The following is a 23,659-nucleotide window of genomic DNA, read 5'->3' on the forward strand; positions in this document are numbered from 1 at the left end:
ATATGGAATAACCGTTTTATAAAAGCAATAAGCCCCGTGAAGCCGTGGTTTACAGTGAATTTATAACAGCTAAGGGGGGTTTAGGCTTCGTGTCGTACCTAACAACGCCCCTTAACTGTTATAAATTCACTGTAAACCACGGCTTACTGCTTTAATTACCTTGATAGGTTACATTTTAACATGACCTGTTTTATGCTATTTTTGTGGGAGGAATTTCAGGAAATATTTCATGATTGTAAAGGAAAATACTAAAATAACTAAAACTCGTAAAAAATGATATAGACATAAACTAAAACTGACAAAAACACATTTAAAACCTGGTAAAAATCTATGAATATATTAAAAACTACAATAGTATATCAACAATGCTAAAAGAACAGCAAAATACCAAGTATTTCAGGACTTGAGAAAAACGACCAAAATATTCTGGGTTAAACACATTTGTCTAATAGTCAAATACCACAAAAATTGCTCTGAATTAATAAAAAATTAAAGGCTTAATACTATTTATTGATAATGACAGCATAACTTGGAACATTCCTTTAAACATTAATCTACAAATGCAAAGATTGTTCATAGCACTACTGTAAGCGCTCAGAAATTATTCCTAACAACGCCCCTTAACTGTTATATATTCACTGTAAACCACGGCTTATTGCTTTACCTTGATAGGTTACATTTTAACATGACCTGTTTTATGCTATTGTTGTGGGAGGAATTTCAGGAAATATTTCATGATTGTAAAGGAAAATACTAAAATAACTAAAACTCGTAAAAAATGATATAGACATAAACTAAAACTGACAAAAACACATTTAAAACCTGGTAAAAATCTATGAATATATTAAAAACTACAATAGTATATCAACAATGCTAAAAGAACAGCAAAATACCAAGTATTTCAGGACTTGAGAAAAACGACCAAAATATTCTGGGTTAAACACATTTGTCTAATAGTCAAATACCACAAAAATTGCTCTGAATTAATAAAAAATTAAAGGCTTAATACTATTTATTGATAATGACAGCATAACTTGGAACATTCCTTTAAACATTAATCTACAAATGCAAAGATTGTTCATAGCACTACTGTAAGCGCTCAGAAATTATTCAATGCCAACTTTGTCATTTTTTATTACAAACGCCTAAAGCATTTTGCAAATTATTATAGTATAATAGTATGTAGATAGATCAGCTGTTCAGTTACTTGATGAACAGCTCATTTGCATTTAAAGAGACACGCACAAAAACAGCATGTTAAACAAATATTACTTCAGAGTAGTCTTTTTTTTCCCGTATGATATTTCTTAAGACAAAACTTAGGAAAATGTGTGTGCTTTTAAAAATCTTAATTTCTTGGTTCATGAATTTACATTCAAAAAATGATTAAGTACTTACTATAAAAAAAAAAAAGGTTAATAGATAGAAATAGATGAAGATGCATTAGACAAGGGACAGAATAGGGTTACTATAGTTCACTAAAACTAGTCATAAAAAACAAACAAATTAATAAAACAAAATTCAAAATTAAATAAACAAAAATGAGAAATGTTGAAATATGTATACATGAAATTAGAAATTATATATATCTATATATAGAGCTATATATTAATATTTAATTTAGTTGCCACGGCAATATTTCTTTAGTTTAACTTGAAGTACAAAATAACTAAAACTGTAGTTATTAAAACTAACTAAAGTAGTTTAAAACTAAACTAAATAATAATCATGTAGACATTGAGAAAATGCTAATATAATTGACAAAAACAAAAAAGTGAGAACAGAAAATATAAAAATGAAATTTAATTCATTATTAACAAAAAATATAATCATAATGATACTAAAATAACAATCGGATCTTAAGACAAAACTTAGGAAAATTTGTGCGCTTTTAAAAATCTTAATTTCTTGGTTCATGAATTTACATTCAAAAAATGATTAAGTACTTACTATAAAAAAAAAAAAGGTTAATAGATAGAAATAGATGAAGATGCATTAGACAAGGGACAGAATAGGGTTACTATAGTTCACTAAAACTAGTCATAAAAAACAAACAAATTAATAAAACAAAATTCAAAATTAAATAAACAAAAATGAGAAATGTTGAAATATGTATACATGAAATTAGAAATTATATATATCTATATATAGAGCTATATATTAATATTTAATTTAGTTGCCACGGCAATATTTCTTTAGTTTAACTTGAAGTACAAAATAACTAAAACTGTAGTTATTAAAACTAACTAAAGTAGTTTAAAACTAAACTAAATAATAATCATGTAGACATTGAGAAAATGCTAATATAATTGACAAAAACAAAAAAGTGAGAACAGAAAATATAAAAATGAAATTTAATTCATTATTAACAAAAAATATAATCATAATGATACTAAAATAACAATCGGACAACAGCAAAAAAATGTCATTTTCATTCTTAAGAAAAATCCAATATGTTAACATTGAGAAGCTATGAATTTAGCCCCATTCTTCTAAATGTCTTAGAATTTAATCAAACTTTCCTAAGAGCTTTTGTGGTGAACCTGTTCAGCAGAACAATTCGAGATGAAGCTGCGGCGAGGAAAAGAGCTTGAGAACTAAAGTTCAATCATTCATACGTCACTTACACGTGACGCAAAAGACAAAACCATGAGACAAACCAAACAATCGACCTGACTGACAGAAGGAGCGTGAGGAAGAGTACAATCATCATCAGCAGCAGCAGCAGCAGGGAAAAACCTCAAACCTCTGGAGGAGGGAACTGAAGAAGAAGGTGAATACTTTACTTTCTGAACGGACTAGAGTTTGTCTTTCATTACCTTCCAGGCCTGCTCCAGTTCAGACGTCCATCTGTCCTTCAAAACCGGCCGAACAGCGCAGATGAACTCGGCTGCCACATACTGAACACAACCACACTTACAGTTAACCAACAACAAAACCATCAAAAAGCTACTTCAAATATAGATCAAAAACCTATTTTATTTGATATTATTTTTTTATTTATTGTATTTATGACGAAAAAACTAAATGACTAAAGCATTAAAATTAAAGTGAAAACAGAAAGAAAAAAAAACTACAATTTTATTCAAAATATTTAAAAAAATTCAGGACTTCAGAAATTAGTAGAATTTGCCATTTCAATGAAGTGATCAAACCCAGATTTCTGTGTCTTATTTGCTTCATCAGAGCTGAAGTGCGTCATTTCTGATAGAATTATGCAATCAGCAGTGCATCGATTATTACTTATGGACAAACTTTAGATTTTTGTATCAGCTGTATATTTGTTGGGTAAAATTGATCTGATCATGGAGCTTCCATCAGAAAATAAAAATAAGTAAATAAAAACGTATAATCTTTACATAAATTCACAGTGATCGCTAGCTGTCAAAATGACCAATAAATAACTAAATAAATAAATATCTATACAACAATACTATGAAAAATTTGACCAGTTATATAAAATATACATTAAAAAGGGGCAAAGGGTACAAACTGCATAAAAAAGGTAAAAAAAAAAACATCACAAAAGTTCACAGCCAAAAATGAGCTTATAAACAAACAAACACTACAAAGGACTATTATTCTATAGAAAAAAACAACAATTTACATTTTTTTTTTCCACAGAAGATCCATGATCAGAATAATTTCACCATATTTTTCACCATAAAATATACATGGGAAAAAGACAAACTGCACTGAAAAGCATCCTTTGGTAAAAAGGACTGTTAACTGTTGTTCCATAAAATAAATAAATATTATAATGATTAAATAATTAAATGCTTATTTACATTTTTTATTTTATCTATTTTTTATACATGTGAAAATGTGATGTTTTGATGTCAAAATTTTATGGAATTCAATTTTATTTCATAATTTAATCTTTTTAAAAATAATGTAAATGTATTTTCTTTTTATTTTAATAAATCCATGCACAGAAATAATGTGTTTGAAATGATTTTTTTACCCCGTAGTACTTCGGCGGCGCGTTGTAGCGGAAGTGGCTCTTGCCGAGTTCCCGCGCCAGAGTCTCTAAGCGCTCGAGCTGATCGAGTCTGGCCACGCTCTTCTCGATGAACGACATCACGCTGCAAAAACAGCACAAAAGAGCTCGTTTCACTACTGCGGTACAAAACATGCTTAACACTATGGAGTCTATTCAGGGCCAAATAGCTATATTTGCAAAAGAAAATAAAGTTTTGCAAAGGAAAATGAAAGTGAGAAAAAAAAAAGTGTTTTTACAAGCAAAAATAATTGCAAAAGAAAATGAGGTACTGCGAGAAAAAAAAAAGAAGTTTTGCAAACCAAAATAAAGAATTGCAAAATATAAATGAAACAGAGAAAAAGCAATGTTTTTGCAACACATATTTTCCATGGCCATAGCTCCTAATTTATTTGCAACGCTGCTTTTATTTTGCGTTTCAGTCAAGTGTGAGCTCACAATACTGTTTTTTCCCTTTGCATGCCTCTTTTGCGTCGTGAGCTCACACTTGACTGAAACGCAAAATAAAAGCGCCCCTGCAGCACAAAAGCAGTCTTAAGTCGCTGGGGTATATTTGTAGCAATAGCCAACAATACATCGTATGGGTCAAAATTATAGATTTTTCTTTTATGCCAAAAATCATTAGGATATTAAGTAAAGATCATGTTCCATGAAGATATTTTGTAAATGTCCTACCGTAAATATATCAAAACTTAATTTTTGATTAGTAATATGCATTGCTAAGAACTTCATTTGAACAACTTTAAAGATGATTTTCTCAATATTTAGATTTTTTTTGCACCCTCAGATTCCAGATTTTCTAATATTGTCCTATCATAACAAACCATACATCAATGGAAAGCTTATGTATATTGATGTATAAGTCTCAATTTCAAAAAATTAACCCTTATGACTGGTTTTGTGCTCCAGGGTCACATTTTTGTTTGCAAAAGCACATTTATTTTTTCTCAATACTTTAATTTTCCTTTGCAAAACTTTATTTTCTTTTGCAATACTTCAATTCTTTTTGCAAATATATTCGGTCCTGAATTGCCTCCATACTACAGCAGGCTCACTAATGTTTCCCTGAGCCCACAGAGTTGAGTGTGAATCCCAGCAAGACTCTCAGACCAATCAGACCGCGCATCTGTGTGTTTGCATGCTGTGAAGAGCGAGCGGCGCGACCTAATCATCATCATCATCAATGAGCATCCTCCTCCTCTTCCTCACAGTCCGCCGCTCAACAGCCACTTGGCCTTTAAAGCCGCGCGTGGATGTTTCCGGTAATCACAGTGCTCCGTGAGTGGATCCGATAATAACAGTAAACATCATTTTACAGACTCAAGTGTCTCTCAACATTCCAAACACTGGAAACATGTTTTATTACAGACTCACATAAACTCACACATTTGATATCAGTGCACACTGGTGTTTTAGTTGCTTGACAGCTATAAACAGATACAGTTAGACTAATGAACTAGCTAGCCTATATTAGTTAGTGGAAGACTGATTTATTCAGATTATGGTAATTAATGCATCAAACTACTGATATATATCAGTAAAAGTATAAAATAATAAATCAATAAAATTATTTTTGAAATTGTAACAATAAAAATAATACATCATATGATATACATAAATATATGCACTATATTCTGAAATGACTTTGACATTTTATATAGACATTTTAATTATTTGTGTTTTAAACATTTGTTAAAAATTAAATAAAAGTCTGATTATAATGATTATGATATTTGTAAAAAAAAAAAAAAAAAGATTATGATTCACACACACACACACACACACACAATATTTTTTAAATATATATATATATGCACACACATTTATCATAAATAAATGCTTTTCAAATTATGATGATTGCTGTATATGTAAATAAATATAAACAAAAGCAAATAAATGCACCATAATTTGAAATACATTTAAAATATATATACACTCAAACTTTTATCATGAATAAATAAATAATACAAAATATATTAGTATAAGACTAGTTTCAGATGAATGCATCAAAGTGTTGCTGATGTTTTATCAAAGCCACTTGAGGCTGAACAATGAGTCTTGTTCATGAAAAACCTTCATAAATTCATTCTTACATTGCAATTAATGTGTCAGTTTACATCGAATGGGTTCATTTAGACAGAAATGCATTCTTATGTGACTGCTGGCAGTGTAAGTTGTGTTCTACAGTGGTCCAATGTCTCTGTATTTGTGTTTGTTATAATCCTTGCATTATTAAAGCGTGGGCTCGTTATTTCTGCTCCCTAATGAACACCAGACATGATTCGCCCTTCTAATGCCTTTATACAGATGTTCTGCATTGATTTCATGAAGCACAACCACAAACCCAACAACTCCTAGTTATTTATTTATTAATTTATTTAATAATAATAAAAATCGTTTCAGTCTGTTCTGCATTTGACTTCTAGGTTTGTTTGTTTTTTGCACATATTATTAATGCTGTTGAAAAATGTTCTTGTGATGTTCCTCAGTTGTAGTTGCTTTGGATAAAAGTGTCTGCTAAATGAATGAATGTAAGTAAAGAAGCATTTGTGGTAGTTATTTGCTGATGCATACATTTATTATACTGTGGTATAAATAAACAAATAAATGTACTATATTTGTGCTAACAGGAATATATAAAATGTATGTTTTTATATGGCTGTATGAATAAATAATTGTAATATTATTAATTATATTAGAAATAATACAGTTATTTATTTCCCAGGAAATTTGAGGAAAGATTCATTGGGTTCAATGCCAACATAAGCATTTATTATATTGCTGTATAAATAAATGCACTATATTTTAACAGGAACATACTAATAAAAAATAAACAAACAAATGAACATTTTTCCCCCATGAAAATTTTAAGAAAAGATTAATTGGGTTCAATGCAATGAAAAAGCTTGTGATTAATAACAAAACATGATTTAATTTATTGACAGCCCTAGTTATCATGTGAGGGCACGCACGCACGCACGCACACACGCACACACTCTCTCTCACACACATTTTAGTTTATTTTAGTACTTCCTAATAAACAAAAATAAGAAATGTTGCCTTGACAACCAGCTGGAATTTAATGTTATTCTTTTTATATTTAATTTTATTTAAGTTTATTTTATGTCAAGTAATGAAAATGTTTTCATATTCACCATAGAATAAAAAATAAAAAAGGTATTTGCAACTTTTTCTCTCACAATTCTGACCTTTTGAGTTTATATCTCACATTGTGGATTTCTTTTCTCAGAATTGCGAGAAAAATGTCAGAATTGTGAAATATTACCTTTTTCATTTTTTACCATTTTTTATTGCAATTACCTTTTATCTGTTTTATTCCATGGCAGAAACAAAACAAAACAAGAGAGAGAGAGAGAGAGAGAAATTGTAAGAAAAAAGCCAGAATTCAGAGCTTATATCTCATAATTCAGTTTAAAGTCAGAATTGAGAGAAATAAAGCCCAAACTGATATAAAGAACTTTAAATATATTTTAACTCTTCCCTGCTAGCGTTTTTGAAAAAAGTTGCCAGCCACCGCCAGCGTTTTTGCTGATTTTCACTATAATTTCACGGTCCCCAGAATATTTTGTTGTATGAATATCTGAACATGCAACATAAAGATTAGACCCTCCACTTTCAAACAAAAAATCTGTTTTATTCTAGCTTCAAGCATTGTTTTTTATCAACACTTGAATGTATGTAGGTTTCTTAAAAAAACATTTTGAGCAAAAAGCAGAGAAAATCGCATTTTATCAAATACTACATCTGGATCATATTTAGCATTATTATTATCAAAGCAAAGATGCAGTAGATGGCTTCCATCAGCACTCCCAAAGCTTGCACACTTTCTGGATCCACATTTCACTCGGTAGCTTTAGTCAGTTTCCATGCGGTTAGTGTTGATGATCGTGTTATTTTTCATATGCATATGCTTACATATGAGATCGCTCGTTTCTGTGTCTTCCTGGTCTGTGTTTTTGATCGGCACTTTCTAGACTCATTTAGGAGATGCGAAATAGCGCCCCCTAACGTATAATTGCGAAAACACGGAAACCTGGAAAATTCCGTGTTTGGCCGGGAAAGAGTTAATAATGAATTATTGAAAGCATAAACCTTTATGACCTGCTAAAACAGCTCGAAGCAACTAAACTGGTTCAGATGGTGAGCAGCTTGCATCCTAACACTGGTTATCAGTATGTTCTGGGCATTTTATGCTGGTTTTAGCTGGTTCAAACGGGTCTAAGATCTCTGAATTTTGTTTCGAAAAAAGGTTAAAAGAGTCTCGCGTCTGATAATGTGACAGAAAACAGAGAGAATACAAATTAAAGTACTGTAGCACAACACACAAGTGCTAATAAGAGCAGAACCCTGGCTAACAAAATGTTCTAAGAATATTTGCTAACGTTCCCATTTACTTATAAAAACGTTATAAATGTTCTCTGAACATTTAAATGTTTAAAAAATGCTTTCTTGGTTATTCAAACATTAATGGAACATTCCATTGTATCATTTTGCAAAGATTATGAGAATGTTACTTTTGAATGTTCTCTGAACATTCCGAAACAAGTAGTAACATTCAAATAACATTAGACAAACATCTACCTACGTTTCAGGGGGAAAAAAGTTCCACGAATGATGTATAAATAATGGCTGCGTCCGAAAGACTAGGCAGCTGACTTGCTGCTGTATGAGGCAATGACTTTGCAGGCAGCGTTTTTGCACGAAGGCATCTCATGAAACTGATTTCGGACAGCCTCCTGAGGCAGCGTAACGGTTTAATGATCTACAACAAAATAGAACGAGTTTTGATGATAACTAAACGAATATTTAATTATTATAATACTGATTTCTCGCTAAAAATTTACATTTATGTTTACATTTAGACATTTAGCAGACACTTTTATCCAAAGCGACTTACAGATGAGGACAATGGAAGCAATCAAAATCAACAAAAGAGCAATGATATGCATGTGCTATAACACGTCTCAGTTAACTAAATGCAGTACATGTACCAAGTTTTTTAAAATTATATAATAAATAAAAAGAAAAAGATAGAATAGAAAAAGATTAGAAAAGCTAGAAAATAGAATTAGAATAGAGAGTGCTAGAGTTAGAGGGTCAAAAAAAGATGGAAGAGATGTGTTTTTAGCCGATTCTATAAGGAATTTAAAAGTCTGTGAAAGTCCGTGGTGGTTTTGTAGGCAAACATTAATGCCTTGAATTTTATGCGAAAAACCTCTTCCCTTTTGATTTCTTTCATTTTTTGATGAAAGAAATAACATCAAAAGTGCAAAAAGTTAGTCAGAAACATACATTTACAAACAAACTGACCACCAAACGCAACTTTCAGACGCCATCTTTATTTATTTTTTATCTCAACCATCACGGAATGGAACGCACAGGATTGTGGGATATCAAAGGCAGCGAGGGATACATCTATGCTGCCTTCAAAATTTGATCAGAAGAAGGTACCTCCAGAGACATGAAGTGAAGCAGAATTTGTATTCGGCATGCCTTGATGCCTTCATGCCTTGAAATGCTGCCTCCGAAGGCAGCATTTTAGAGCTTTCGGACGCAGCGAAAGTTTTTGTGATAAAGTTTTGAGAACATTATTACAGACCAAAAACTTTGAACAAACATTTTATTGAAGTTACTGGAAGAACGTTTGTTTGTAACATTGAGAGAACGTTCCCTGTTCGCTGGGATCAGATAGATATATATATATATATATACACACAGAATGACTGTGTGAATATACGTCATGGCAAATGTGCTGCTTTATAATGATCTACTAAGACCTCTGGTTTTCATAATATACACTGGAGAGGTTCATTGAGGGATGTTCCTGGTTTTCCAGACGTTCCAGATCGTGATCCACTTATCCGACTGATCCTGTCTAATCACTGAAGCTCTACTGGTTTTTCCACACTAGGAAGGGCACGACTGAGTGACCTACATCACACAAACTGACTGAGGAACATCAGCGCACTGTGAGTTTGAGGAGAATCTGATGTTCATAAATTCATAACATTCATTTGTCAGCAGCGAGAACATCTGCTGCTGAAGTAACAGATTTATTTGTGAGAAATGGTGTTTATGAAAGAAAGGAAGACGCTGCAGTTTTTGTCTGTGAAAACAGCTGTTATGATGAAGATGCATCATAAAACGCTGCAAATGAAGAGGAGGATTATCATTCAAACCTGAAGGAAAAACCCAAAGAACACTCAGTGTCCTTCATCAGAGGTCTTCTCTTCACTAACTTTCACTTTTCTTCACCGTTGTTTAGGTGTAAAGTGTTTGTGCATCTTAAAAAAAGTCTAAAATACAGTTCAATACGGTTTCAAAAATTGCTTATATAGAATTCTTAGTTCACCAAAAATAAAAAATAAAAAGCTGAAAATGTGCTCATCTCAGGCCATCCAAGATTAGGATGAGTTTGTTTCTTCATCAGATTTGGAGAAATGTAGCATTGCATCAGTGTCTCAGCAATGGATGCTCTGCAGTGAATGGGTGCCGTCAGAATGAGAGTCCAAACAGCTGATAAAAACATCACAATAATCCACAAGTAATCCACAGCACTCCAGTCCATCAGTTAACATCTGGAGAAGACAAAAGCTGAAACAAATCCAGTATTAATCCATCAGCTTTTGTCTTCTCCAGATGTTAACTGATGGACTGGAGTGCTGTGGATTACTTGTGGATTATTGTGATGTTTTTATCAGCTGTTTGGACTCTCATTCTGACGGCACCCATTCACTGCAGAGCATCCATTGCTGAGACACTGATGCAATGCTACATTTCTCCAAATCTGATGAAGAAACAAACTCAATTTCTTCAGTGATAAAGATTTACTATTTTACCTGTTGTTGTTTTTCTAGTGTAATTTTTGGTGAATTTAGTTTGATTAAGAATCCAAAAACAACAACAAAACAAGCCACAGTCTACAGTGAGGAGGAAGAGCAGAGAATGACATCAGTGCTCGTTTCTTCTGGTCTCCAGTCGAACAATAATGAGTTTCTCTGGCGGTTCAGACAGCGTTTGTCACAGCCGGATCTGAAACCTGGAATAGAAGCTCCTCGGAGAAACACACACACACACACTTACACTCACACTCTCACACTCACACTCACACTCACACACTCACACGGATTTACAGAAGATGAGTCTGATATTTACAGTATCTGGACACTTACTGTAAATCAAACATAAAAACATCAGAATGTCATTGCATTAGAAACGAAACATCACAGATGCACAAACACATTTTGAAATGATAAAACATCTGTATTCAAGTCATTGCCTGTATCAAATGCATTTCACTTTAAACCGAACACAATTAAAGCTCTTTTTAAAGATGCTCATGTACATCATGCTGTTGCATCGTATTCTATATTTTTTAGGGTGTAATAATTTACGATACTTAAAAATATTTAAAGGAAGATGACTTTTTAGAAAGTATATTTTCATAAATACACTGTTGATATATTGAGACAACTTGCCCCACTATACGATGAACATGTTATTAAATGAGATAAATACATTTATTTGAGTAGTATTATTGTAAACTAAATTAAGGTTTTGTAACTTGAAATAAAAAAGTTAACTGAAATAAAATATTTAAAAACTTAAACTTTTTAATTTCACCCCATTTTATTTCTCATTTTTGTTTAGTTTAGCTTACTAAAATAACTCAAACTAAAATAAAAATGAATAAAACTATTCATTTATATAAAAAAGCAAAAACTAACAAATATGACAAACACACAACAAAATTACAAAAATTGTAACCTAAGTTGAAATGAAAACAGAAAATATATAAATAAAATGTATTTAACAACTATATTATAAAAATGATACTAAAATAAAACAATAAAATATATACAATATCTCAATACAAAAATACTGATATATTGAAGTTCTATACAGTATATATATAGTTAATATATAGTTTGAAATATATATATAATGTGAAACTTTTCAAATGTATAAATGAGATTGTGTTTTGCAGATTTATCTTCATAATAATAACAGCTGTTTCACACACAAACTGCAGCGTTTCACAAATCAATCCCTTACATCAGCAGCAAATGTTTCCTGACAAATGAATGTGTCCTAATGTGTTCGGAAAGAGTTATATACTTCTATAGCAGGTTTGTTTGATGGATACATCACTGCTTTTGTTTATCCATTAATTATAATACCAGGAAAAAACGACTATGGTCCGTAATAAACCCAGAAAAGACTCAATTTACTGACAAAATGCTAAAATAAGCTGACAAGAGATGCTTGCTTTCACAGTCAATGTTTAAAAGTCTTTAAGAGTCAGAAAGGAGAATGAATCAATACATTAAGCCACAATACCAACACAATAATGAGAGCCGCTCAGATGCAGATCAATAAAACAATCAATGAAATATTAGACAAACTCAATGAGACTCAAAGAGACCTTCAACCTTTCGCAATCACTGGATATTTGATGCATTCAAGTCACTGTCTGAATGAAAAGCATTTCACTTTAAACCAAACAGAATTAAAACTCTTTCTAAAGATGCTCATATACATCTACAGAAAGTCTATAATTGTGTATTTTAGCACAAAAGAGCTGTGGTGCACCTGATGTTCATGTGCATATTAATAGATCATCAGCTCTCTAGAGACGTGAAAGCTGCTTCTGAATCATTATTTTCACCAGATTCAGTACTTTTTTTTTCACTATTCTGCTTTGCACATTGTACTTTTTCATGATGCATGAACCGTAACCAAGAGGAAAAACTCATTATATTCCTTTACAGCGGCACAGATCATCGGAGTCAATCTTTCAGATGGCATTTATCAACATTGATCTGAATGTTGTCTGCTAAATCTAGCCATTAAATAGACTGTAATACATTACAACATGTTATGGGAGATGACTAGAAAGTATATCATATTTCAGTAAGTAGTTGTAAGTTCAAGTTGTCGATACGTTGTGACAATTTGCTCCACTATAGGATCAACATGTTAAATGAAACATGTTAAAAACACACACACACACACACACACACAGTAGTCAACATTTGAAGTGAATCAAAACTTTTCATCAAAGTTGTCCTAAAACCGTTCTTGTCTTAGGACAACTTTGATGAACTTTTTTGATCCACTTCAAATGTTGACTACTATATATATATATATAAACTTTATTTTTTATTTCAGCATTTTCTTTTTTTTTTGTTTTTGTTTAACTTGAAGTACCAAAAGAACTAAAAGTGAAATAAAATTAATAAAAACTAGACATTTTACATAAATTAAAAAGAAAAATTCATTTCAAGTATAATAAAACAATAATAGTTTACAAATGATAGGCTACTACAATACACAATGTATGAATGCATATATATAACTATATATAATAGCTTTACACTGTCAAGAGACCATACAATATTACTTAAAAATAAAAATAAATATATAGCTAAGCCTGAAGTAAAAAGCGTGACAAGCCCGGTCTGTATTACTCCAGTTCGGTTTGGACGAGACATTGTTAAATATTAGTCAATGAGCTGATCTGATACAAAACATAAACAGGTATCAAATATCACTACCACTTAGAAACATTCAACGTGCAACACAATGATTTGTTCTCACTTTAATACATAAGCTGAAACATGCATTTTCTGGAAAGCTGTTTTAAATGATTGTATTACGAAAGGCGATCTACAAATAAACCGGAGTTGAGTAAAATGCAATAATTCACAAGAAAATTCTCACCGGACAAACATGATTATTCCCACTTTGGCGATGTCCTCCTGGATGACTTTCCAGGACTCTCTGATGAGCTGGATGTGATCCGGAGTGAGTCTCGCTGGAGCTTCGTCCTCGGTGTGTCTGCTCTCTGCTGTTCTCGGTGTCAATCCGGATCCAGAGATCGCGCAGCCCATCCTGACGCCAGCACAACTCCCTCAGCTCTCAGATAAACCGCTGCTGGTTAGCTGTCTGTCAGTCAGCTGGTCGGGTTAGTTGTTCTGCTTCTCCATGACTGTCCAGAGTCAGACCAGAGAGAGACTGAGAACCTGAGACCTGCTCCGCGTGAGGGGAGGAGTTCATCTTCATCATCATCATCATCATCATCAATCAACAACATGTAAAAGATCCTTTGTAGACCCTTTTTAGTCTTTAACTAGGCCTACAGTATTAATGAAAAATCATATAGATATTTTCAACTAATTGCTTAATGTCAAATAACTCTTAACACTTTCTATGATGGTTGTGCAAAAATGTATTCCTATAAATATTGAATAATAGATGCATAATGAATTATACAGTTTCACGATTATGACAATATGCAAAGGTATAATGAATGCATATTGTAGTTTCTATCTAATCTATTCTAGTACTGTATCTCTTAGGATCATGTGACAGTAATGATGCTGAAAATTCAGCTTTGATCACAAGAATAAATGTATATTCATATAGAAGACAGTAATTTGAAATTGCAATAATATTTCACAATTTTAATCGAATTAATGCAGCCTTGGTGAGCAGAAGAGACTTCAAAAACAAAAAAAGGTAATTATTCCAAAATTTTAACCACTAGTGTGTTGATCCAGGAGGATTGTCAATGTAATAAATGCCTGGAAGTATATTCATTCATTACACAGTCATACTTGCTTTCTTTCAAAAAGGTATATGCCTCCATATATCCATTCAAAAGGTGATCTGCAATTCAGGACGATATTAAGGCTGCTTTTCAGCTCCTTCCATGCAAGTCATTAATCATATCCACGTCCTGAAGACGGATTAAAAAGTGCAGAAACTAATTAAACTGTAATACGCCCTCAAGTCATGCGCAATCATTTTGATAAAGGCTTCTGAAAAGAAAAAGAGAAACAAAAACCAAACACAGAAGCACTGCAAGCAGGACAAAGGAAATCATGTTTAAAGTATGGAAAGTTTCTTTTAATGTAGTATATCAGAAAAATAGGATATGAACTGGATATTTTTACACAGGTATTGTGCATCATATTTACACCAAATCAAATAAAAAAAGTTTAAATATACAAGATAACAGTGACATCATGCCCGGAGATAAACCCCACCAATGAGCAGAAAAATACAACCAAAAATAAGATAGCTTATAATATATCCCATTAAACGTGACCCAAAACACATTTTGTGACTGTGTGCATTATACGTTGCTCAAATGACGTATCCATTAACTTGAATTACCTCATAATGCTCAAAAAGCAAATTCTCAGATGAGTTGGAATCACATCTGACCTTTAAACAATTAAAAATCAGCAACAGTAAGACAGCACAATACGTTGTCAAAAAAAGAGCAGCATTTTAATTTGACACCAAACATTCAGTCAAACGGAGCACTATTTGACAATTTTAAACTGTACTACACACCCAACCGAAAACATTCCAGATTGAAAATGACATCAGTCTTTGTCACTGTTTATCATTCATCAGCCTAATCTGATTATGATTTCCAGTTTTCTCCTCATTAGTGGGGAATGACGTCTTTATGAGATTACCCTTATTCCTCTGGTCAGAGCTTGAACACAAACAGTGAAGAGACATCAGGCAATGCCTTTCAAAATAACTAACATTGCATTTAATATTGCAGTGCTTTTCCGGAAACATGTGAAAATGTGTACATTAATAAATTTCTAACAAAAATAGGCGCATTGGTAACTTAGTATGCACTGACCTGTTATATATTCTTCCTTATTGCTTTTTTTTTTTTTTCAAAATGTCTGGAAGAAAAAATACTTATTTAACCACTTTTCCAAACATTACCAAAAAACTTACAGTACCACAGTTAGCTCCTTTAACAAATGTTTACATCTCAATGAAATATACACAGGAAAACTCTAATATACATATATTTACAAATGCAAATTTCATAAATATATTCTCTGAGGTCCATAGGCATCCCTTTTCCAGTTGGTTTGGACGACATCTGCTGATAATTCATAACTGGAATTGAAGAGTCGTGCTTTCTTTCCAAAAACACAGAACACCAAACCTGTGTAAGACTTACTAAGCCTCTCAAACAGTGGCCAAATGACATATTTTGGAGAGAGGAATGCTAGCTGTAAGATATTTTAAGATTCTGAGTGTTAAGAGTAAAAATGTTTGCGTTATAAGTCTCACGTATAAGAACTCAGGTTCTGAAATTTATCCCGCAGGTTTTTAACCAAACTATGTTGACTGTTCTCGGCTTTTTCCATCCATTCACTAAAGTTGTGCTCTTTACTGTTTGCCATTGCAAATTCAGATTGTGAAACCATTGCTAAATCATCCTCTTCATGCTTGGCCTTGCAGATCCTCTCTACTACAATGAGGTTGTTCTCATCTTGACCAGCGTCGCAACCTCTCTCCAGCTGCTCATGTGCATTAGTGGATCCCAAGCCGAAATCAAATGCATTAACTCTACACAGCGAAGGCAAACCTTCACCTTCAATGGTCTTGCTGGAACATGTAGAATCTATGGATGTAGTTCTCTGCACTGTGATATTGCAGAAAGGGGATGAACAAGACAATGAACACGATGCTCCGGATCTCTCCGATTCAGTCTCCAAAGCTCTTTCTGAAAATGAAGTACTGCGACCCACTGGGAACGGACGAGGGGAAGTGGATGCATCATCTTGCCTTTGGCTGTTATATTTGGAACGCAACTCTTTGACATCCGGCCAGTGGAAGGTCTCAGTTTGTACAGGACTTTGTGGTCTCTGAGCGTATAATCTGCAATTGAGGAACTGAGGACTTCCAGGAGAACAGAGGCTGGAAGGTGGACTAGTAGTCGTAGAGTCCGGGATAAGGTCCTGCTCATTCAAGTTCAGCAACAGTGGCTTGTCAGGAATGCCTGTGCACAAAAGAGCTGTGGTTAAAAGTCTGCTTTTGACAAATAAAAGTACTTTTACAATAGAATTTACCAGAGAACACTGCAAATCCACTGATTTCTAAAGGGGATGGTGGGATGCAAGGATGTAGAGCAAGGGTGTCCAATCCTGGTCCTGGAGGGTCAGTAGAGTTTCGCTCCAACTAGCTTAAACACACTTACCTGGAACTTTCTAGTGAGTACGAAGACCTTGATTCAGGTTCAGGTGTGGGTGGCAGTTGTGTCCTAATGATTAGGGAGTCTGACTTGTAAACCGAAGGTTGCAGGTTTGATTCTCAATACAGGCTCGATTTCGAGGTTCGATTCTCAAGACCGGCAGGAAATGTAGGTTGGGGGAGTGAATCAACAGCTCTCTCTTCCCCCTAAAATACCCATGACTGAGGTGCCCTTGAACAAGGCACCAAACCCCCAATTGCTCCCCGGGCACCACAGCAAAAATAGCTGCCCACTGCTTCGGGTGTGTGTTCAAGGTGTGTATGTGTGTGTTCACTACTCACTGCTCCTAATAACTTGGATGATTTAAATGCAAAGAACAAATTCCGAGTATGGGTTACCCTTGGGTTACTTCCCGGCACTTCATTTATTCATTCTTTCATTTAAGTAGGGTTGGAGCTAAACTCTGTAGGATAGTGTCCCTCCAGGAACATGTTTGGACACCATCAGGGGTAGAGGAATTACCCAAGGGTTTGTCTAAATGATGATCATACAACCACAACTTTAACTGCAACACACTCTGATATAGGAATCCATTAACCAATGAGAACATCACACAGGCAAATGTACTTGTGCATTGGGAATTCATTGTATTCCCGCTTGATTTCAATCTGGCCCACCTCTATCCACAACCTAAAAATGGCTCTGATGGAGCATTTGATGGATAGGAATGTACAAGATCCATTTCTAGTGTCACGCCTTTAAGCAAATAAGTGGGATACCAATGGTCTAGATTGGTAACCAAAAAGCCAGTGGTCCCCAATCCTGGTCCTGAAGGACTCCCAACACTGCATATTTTAGACGTCTCCCTAATCAAACACACCTGATTCAACTCATCAGCTAATAAGACTCCAAGACCTCAAATGTATGTCTCAGATAAAAGAGACATGAAAAACGTGCAGTGTTGGGGGTTCTCCAGGACCAGGGTTGGGAACTACTGAGCTACGCCATCAGACAAGACACTGCAAGTTGGGAGATTGTCCCTCAACTAAAAGTGAACAGTCAGTTTGGATAAGAAAGTGTCTGCAAAACAAAAAATGACAGAAGGAACACCACTTAAACTTAGCAAGTGTCTACTCAGACACTACACCCACCTTTCTCTTTTCCTGGAGGTCTCTCCTCCATGACCGAAGACAGGTTCTTGGGCACGAAATGGTTCTCCAAGATCTTGGGCCTCTGCCTTACTACCGGTCTGTTGTTTTTGATACGCTGACTGTAGTGCCTGGCCAACTGGAACACCTTATTTTTCATTTTCTCCATATCTTGAAGGATGAGTTCATCCTCACTGGCAGACCTTAAGGAGATGATCTTTGGTAGAAGAGGGTGGTTGACCTTGTGCTGCTCTTGTAACTTGTGTTTCTCGTTTGGATGCCTCTGTAACTCTTGCATCTTGTCCTTTTCTAAGACGTTGTTAATTGGGGGTGAGGTAGAGCTTTCATCGGATTCTTCCAATATTACCAGAGGTTCCCCAAGTCCACTATCCAAGCTCACCTTACTGGTTTCTGCTTTCTTTTCTTCACCAGGTGTAGTCATTTGGGAATTCTCTGAGTCCTGATGTTGTTCAGAAGTCCCAGTTATCTCCATTTCCATGACTTGCCACACTTTAACCATGTCAGATGCAGGCTGGAATTCCTCATTCCCACTTTGATCTCTAAGCTTGGACTCTTTGCCATTTGCAGGGACCACAAAATCAGAGCTATCCTTTGCTTTCTTGTCAACCCCCAAGCCTGATATATTAAAGACAGACCATAAAGTTGGCCTTGTGATGGAAAACGCCCTCTTATGCAATGCCAAATCCTGGTCTGCAAGGTCATCGAGTTGTTGGCTCAGATTACGGACTAGGCCTGCAGGGATGTATGAAAGGCTCTCTCTGCGTTTGACGGCAAAGCTGGCATCCTGGTGCTCAGCATGTTCGTAGTACCGTCGAATCGTATGTATGAGCAATCGGTCCTTTTTGGAAAGGGTATCCTGTTTCATTTGAGATCTTTGGTCTGGTATAAACAGGCTGTCAGGAACAGTCTCTGTTAATGGTTCTGGAGTGGACCGTCTAAACTCTAGGTCTTTGTCTTTCTCGTTGGGCTCAGCACCACTTCTGAGCAAACTGCTTCTTCTACTTTCCGACAGAGAAGACGGGCAGCCCAAGTCAAAAGACGCCTCGACTCCTAGACTACTTCTTCGAGAGAGGCTGCTGGCACATCGCTCTGAGATATCGCTTGTCTTGTCCAGTATGGATGAAGACAAAAGGCCACCAGGTGCTTCAACATCCACATCTACCTCCATGTTCTGCACATCTTCTGAGAGGTTCCTGCTGGATGAAGTCCCTTCCTTTTGGTGCTCTTCTAGTCCAGCAGGAGATGAGAAATCCACACTGTCCTCAACATTATCTCCAATTTCTCGTCCTCCATTATGGAAGTCTACTATCTCAGGATCAGTGTGGCATCCTGACATTATTGTCCCACACATTTTGGGATAATTATCTGATTGGTTCACCCCTGTCTCCTCTGACTCTCTGAGAGGAGAAAAGACCTTCTGTGAACTGCGTTCCCCAGTTGAGCTCTAGAAAGTGGACAGAATGAAGTGAGTTATTGCTACAGGATGCTATGAAGAGGATAAGAAAAGAGGATGTGAAGATAACTTAATTCAATCTCCAATATCTCCATTATGACCAGCATGCAACAAGTGCAATTTATCTAGCTTTGAGATACAGCTGCAATTTATATTTCCAACAAATCCTTGTAACCCCCTCGCCTTTTTTATCATTAGCCAATTATCAATAGTGAATGCTGAGAAAACAATTCCCACAGTATTTCCAGAAGCAACCATAGACTCACTAACTAAAGACAACATGTGTATGTGTGTGCAACAATATGCATAAAGGTGAAGGTTTAGCCATTTGACAAGAGTTTATCTGCCTTGTATTTTTTTAACCCAACATCAGTCATACACAACATATTGTAGCAATTAGAAGAGATTAGAAAGGAAAGATATTTCAATATGAATGTACAATAGTGGCTGTACACAATGTCTACCCAGACAGCTTTTTTGGGCCTCATAGACATTCAAATGTTCATTTTAATTCAAAAATTAGTAATTGACAACGAAAGCAGAGTATAGTTTGAATATTATCAGCACTTTCTGTCTACTGTAGGTTTACTAGACAGAAAGATCCATTTTGAGGTTCTCAATATATGATGTTACCTGTTCAAAGAGAGTCAAACTTTTACTCGTATCATCAGGCTTTTCTTTAGTGGGTGTTTGGCTGCTTTTGTTCATTGGCCAATTTTCCCAACAACCTTCCCTGTCCTAAGGACACAACACAGAAAATTACAGGAATTTAACAGATGTAAATGTTCTACTGAATGACAGCGTTCACAGTCGCCATCTGTCAAATATCACTCTAGTGATATTTCAACCTTTCATAAACATCTGCAATTCATTTGAAAGCATCAATGCATTTCAATGTTTTTCCACAGACAACTGACCTTCTGAAATTGTTTTTGTGTGCCATCAAACAAAACACAATGAAACAGGAACCTTTGTTTAATTTAATTACGGAAGACAAGCCATTCGACCTCCACCCCTAAAATTTGACAGTTAAATTTCCCTTTGAAGTCGAACTTCAATCAAAAAAATCTCACTGTGGCTCCAAGTGCAAAAACACTTTGAGACACCCAACGTTATTATGCATTGGATCTTAGTAATCTTAGTTACCACAACATGCTGTAAATTCCCCATCATATGTGCATTACAATCTTTGCACATTGACGCATCTGGCATGAAATATAACACTGATTCTTGAGACATGGGACAAACAACATCAGCCATTAGGTTAGAAAATAACATTTCCACGTTGAACCCATAAAACCCTGTGGTTCACCTGATGTGAGTTTATGGTGAGTTTTTTAAAAATAATTTTAGGTACCTGTGATTACATATTCTTTGAAGTTTAATGGAAGATTTGACAATATAATAATAATCATCTGACACATTAATTTCTGTATCAGACAGAATTGACAAATTGAGTGATGCAGAAACATGCATTTAGGTAGAAAAATGCCATCAGACCTACAGCCTGTTTTGTCCGAACTCCCAGAGAATCAGTGATAAATGTTTTGAAAATCAGATATTGAAGATGGCATTCAATTTGTAGGTTAAGTGTCCATTGAGAAATGTGTTTATGTATGATTAGTAGCCATGCATGCAGTTATGTCCATGCAATGATTCATGCAACTTCACATCAACAGCATTCGAGCATCAGATCTGTGGGTGCAAAAGCAGAAATCGGTCTCAGCATGCAGCAGATGGGATGTGATTGACAGATTGCACTGAGGCGGCCACCAGGTTATGGACGTGAAACAGAAAGCGATAGGTGACCCTCACCGTGGTGATCTGATCGAAAAGCAAAGCCTTGGCCCTATGATGCCAGCAGGAGATGGCGGCCAACACTGAACTGGCAAAGTCTGCTACCTGCTCGACTCCCATCAGATCTTCCTCTTCTCCATTATCTCCTCCTATTCTGTCCTCTGCGCTCTTTGCTTTCTCTTCAAGCCTACTGTCATCCAGCGAGCCTGTGCTGGATTCATGATCTTGTCCGTTCTGAATCATTCCAGGTACCGCAGTCTTGAGTTCTGGGTTTGAGCTCACGGTTGTGGGCAGTATGGAAAGATGGTCTTTATCCACTAATAGAGTACCTTCGCTGTCTGCATGCTGGACGCCATAGAAAAGTCATGGGATGTCAATGGGCGTTTATGAAAAAGCGAATTTATATAACAAAACTGGCACCTTTTCTAGCATTTTAAATTTTAGATTAATTCTATAGGTTTTCAAGAGTTGTGTTGGATCTATGCAACATTTTTGTTTATAATTGTTGCTGAATTGTTGTTTTGCATTGTTTGTTGAGCCTTTGTCTAAAGACAGTTTTCTACCACATGAGGATAGACAATAAAGATTTTGCATGCATTTAGTTTGGAATAGCATTCATGAAATAAATGCACGACATTTTTTCTTATGAATGTGATTCAGTGTACTGTAAATGCATTTGACTAATTGCTTTTGTTCCTCTTTTTGGATAAAAGCGTCTGCTAAATGCATAAATGTTAATGTAAGTTTAAGCCGTTTCTTTTACTTTACTTAATGTGAAAAGCTTGCAATGGAGAGTGAATGTGGAAATCTTACCTTAAGCGTGCCTGTGTGACGTCCATGGATGATTAAGATGATGCAAAGACAAAGATAAATTAAATGTTATTAATATAACAATTTAGCAACAGGTTATCTTCAGATGCATTTCAAATGTGATTTTTAAGTCCTGGTGTTTGGTAATTTGACGATGCAGAGTTCAAAATCTGAAGGCAGATTTAGTCTAATAAATATATCAGCCTTAATGCACTTATCAAAATAACAAAAGCAGTCAAAAAGTAGTATTCGAAATATATTATTTAATTTGCAATGTGCAAAAAAAAAAATCATGATTAGGCATAAAATAATGTGAAAATGGGCTGAGACTTGATTAAATCATTGTAATCTGGCTCAGATAAACATAGGAATCATGTGTTTGTTGAGTTTTTCTGTTGATTAAAGATTAATACAAGACTTCTTCACTGCAAAAGTGGTTGTCAAAAGCAAAAATGCAACAAAAAGCACCATATTTTGTGAATAAGTCTGACATGCTACAACAAAACAGCACTTTTTAAAATCAGCACCCCAAAATTAGAACGAAACTTGGATTTCATTTTGCAAACATGATGCATTTTTATATTCTGTTTGCACATAACACGGTATTATAAATGTGTGTGCTCTGCCAGGTCTATGCAAAGATAATTAAATCAACTGGCAATGAAATGCATGCTATTCGGATGCATGGAGCTACTTGAGAGAGCTTGGACACTCCCTGCTGATTTCCAAGACAGGAACAGGAAAAGCCGTGGTTGGAAACTTAATTTGAAAGGTGATAAAACGGCAAGACAGAGTGTGTGAGAGAGAAAGAGAGAATAGATGGAACTTAATTTTCTCTTAATTTTCTGCCAATCAGAATGCATAATGCACTTGTGCTGACAGCGAGCCAAAAACAGGTTTGTGGACTGAAAGGAACTGGCGCATGACAAAGCCTACGGCCGATGGGCTCCATAATTAGCATCATTATGTGTGCGGGCGGAGGATCGGGGCTGCGGCCTTTGATCTGACACAGGAGGGACGAGTCGATGTGGCTTTGATGCTAAAGCGGGCCGAGGGAGCGCAGAACATACGGGACACGTGTCTCCCACATGAGCGGAAACAAACAGCACGCACCTGCCGTGAGCCCAAGATGACAGCGATTTGATCAGGGGTATCTCTGATCTTTTGTTTAACAGTGCTTCTTTAATCAGTCAGTCAATCAAGACTACATAAAGAGAATAAAGACCAAATCCTATACATTTTTTGCATTTATTTTGTTCTGCATTTATTTTATGAAATGCATATACTGTACGTATATTGCAAAATGCATATGCATATATATAAATATGCATTTTGCAATATACGTATATGCATTTTATAAAAACTATATATATATATATATATATATATAT

At 34.9% G+C, this 23,659-nt stretch overlaps 2 protein-coding genes across 6 annotated transcripts in view; both read right to left on the bottom strand.

The window, feature by feature from the left end:
- LOC107726569 (neuroglobin-1-like) overlaps positions 1-13,944 on the bottom strand; it is a 14,404-nt gene extending 460 nt beyond the window's left edge. Inside the window, exons 1-3 of the mRNA XM_016536199.1 lie at positions 13,745-13,944; positions 3,965-4,157; positions 2,820-2,900 (exon numbers count right to left, since the gene is read on the bottom strand). Coding sequence (XP_016391685.1) covers positions 2,820-2,900; positions 3,965-4,157; positions 13,745-13,914 — 444 coding nt within the window. The 5' untranslated portion in view covers positions 13,915-13,944. The remainder of the gene's footprint in view (positions 1-2,819; positions 2,901-3,964; positions 4,158-13,744) is intronic.
- A 982-nt stretch (positions 13,945-14,926) lies between these two features.
- Positions 14,927-23,659, bottom strand: part of LOC107726575 (pleckstrin homology domain-containing family G member 3-like) — a 57,373-nt gene continuing 48,640 nt past the window's right edge. For 3 of the 5 annotated variants that reach the window (XM_016536208.1, XM_016536207.1, XM_016536206.1), the window contains exons 15-19: positions 22,272-22,282; positions 21,477-21,803; positions 20,295-20,399; positions 18,191-19,652; positions 14,927-16,847 (exon numbers count right to left, since the gene is read on the bottom strand). In XM_016536208.1, coding sequence (XP_016391694.1) covers positions 16,132-16,847; positions 18,191-19,652; positions 20,295-20,399; positions 21,477-21,803; positions 22,272-22,282 — 2,621 coding nt within the window. In that variant the 3' untranslated portion in view covers positions 14,927-16,131. The remainder of the gene's footprint in view (positions 16,848-18,190; positions 19,653-20,294; positions 20,400-21,476; positions 21,804-22,271; positions 22,283-23,659) is intronic. The other 2 variants (XM_016536209.1, XM_016536210.1) reach the window with 2 other exon arrangements.

This window comes from Sinocyclocheilus rhinocerous, unplaced genomic scaffold (assembly GCF_001515625.1).
Source record: "Sinocyclocheilus rhinocerous isolate Xijiao unplaced genomic scaffold, SAMN03320098_v1.1 scaffold1930, whole genome shotgun sequence".
Classification (NCBI taxonomy): Eukaryota; Metazoa; Chordata; class Actinopteri; order Cypriniformes; family Cyprinidae; genus Sinocyclocheilus; species Sinocyclocheilus rhinocerous.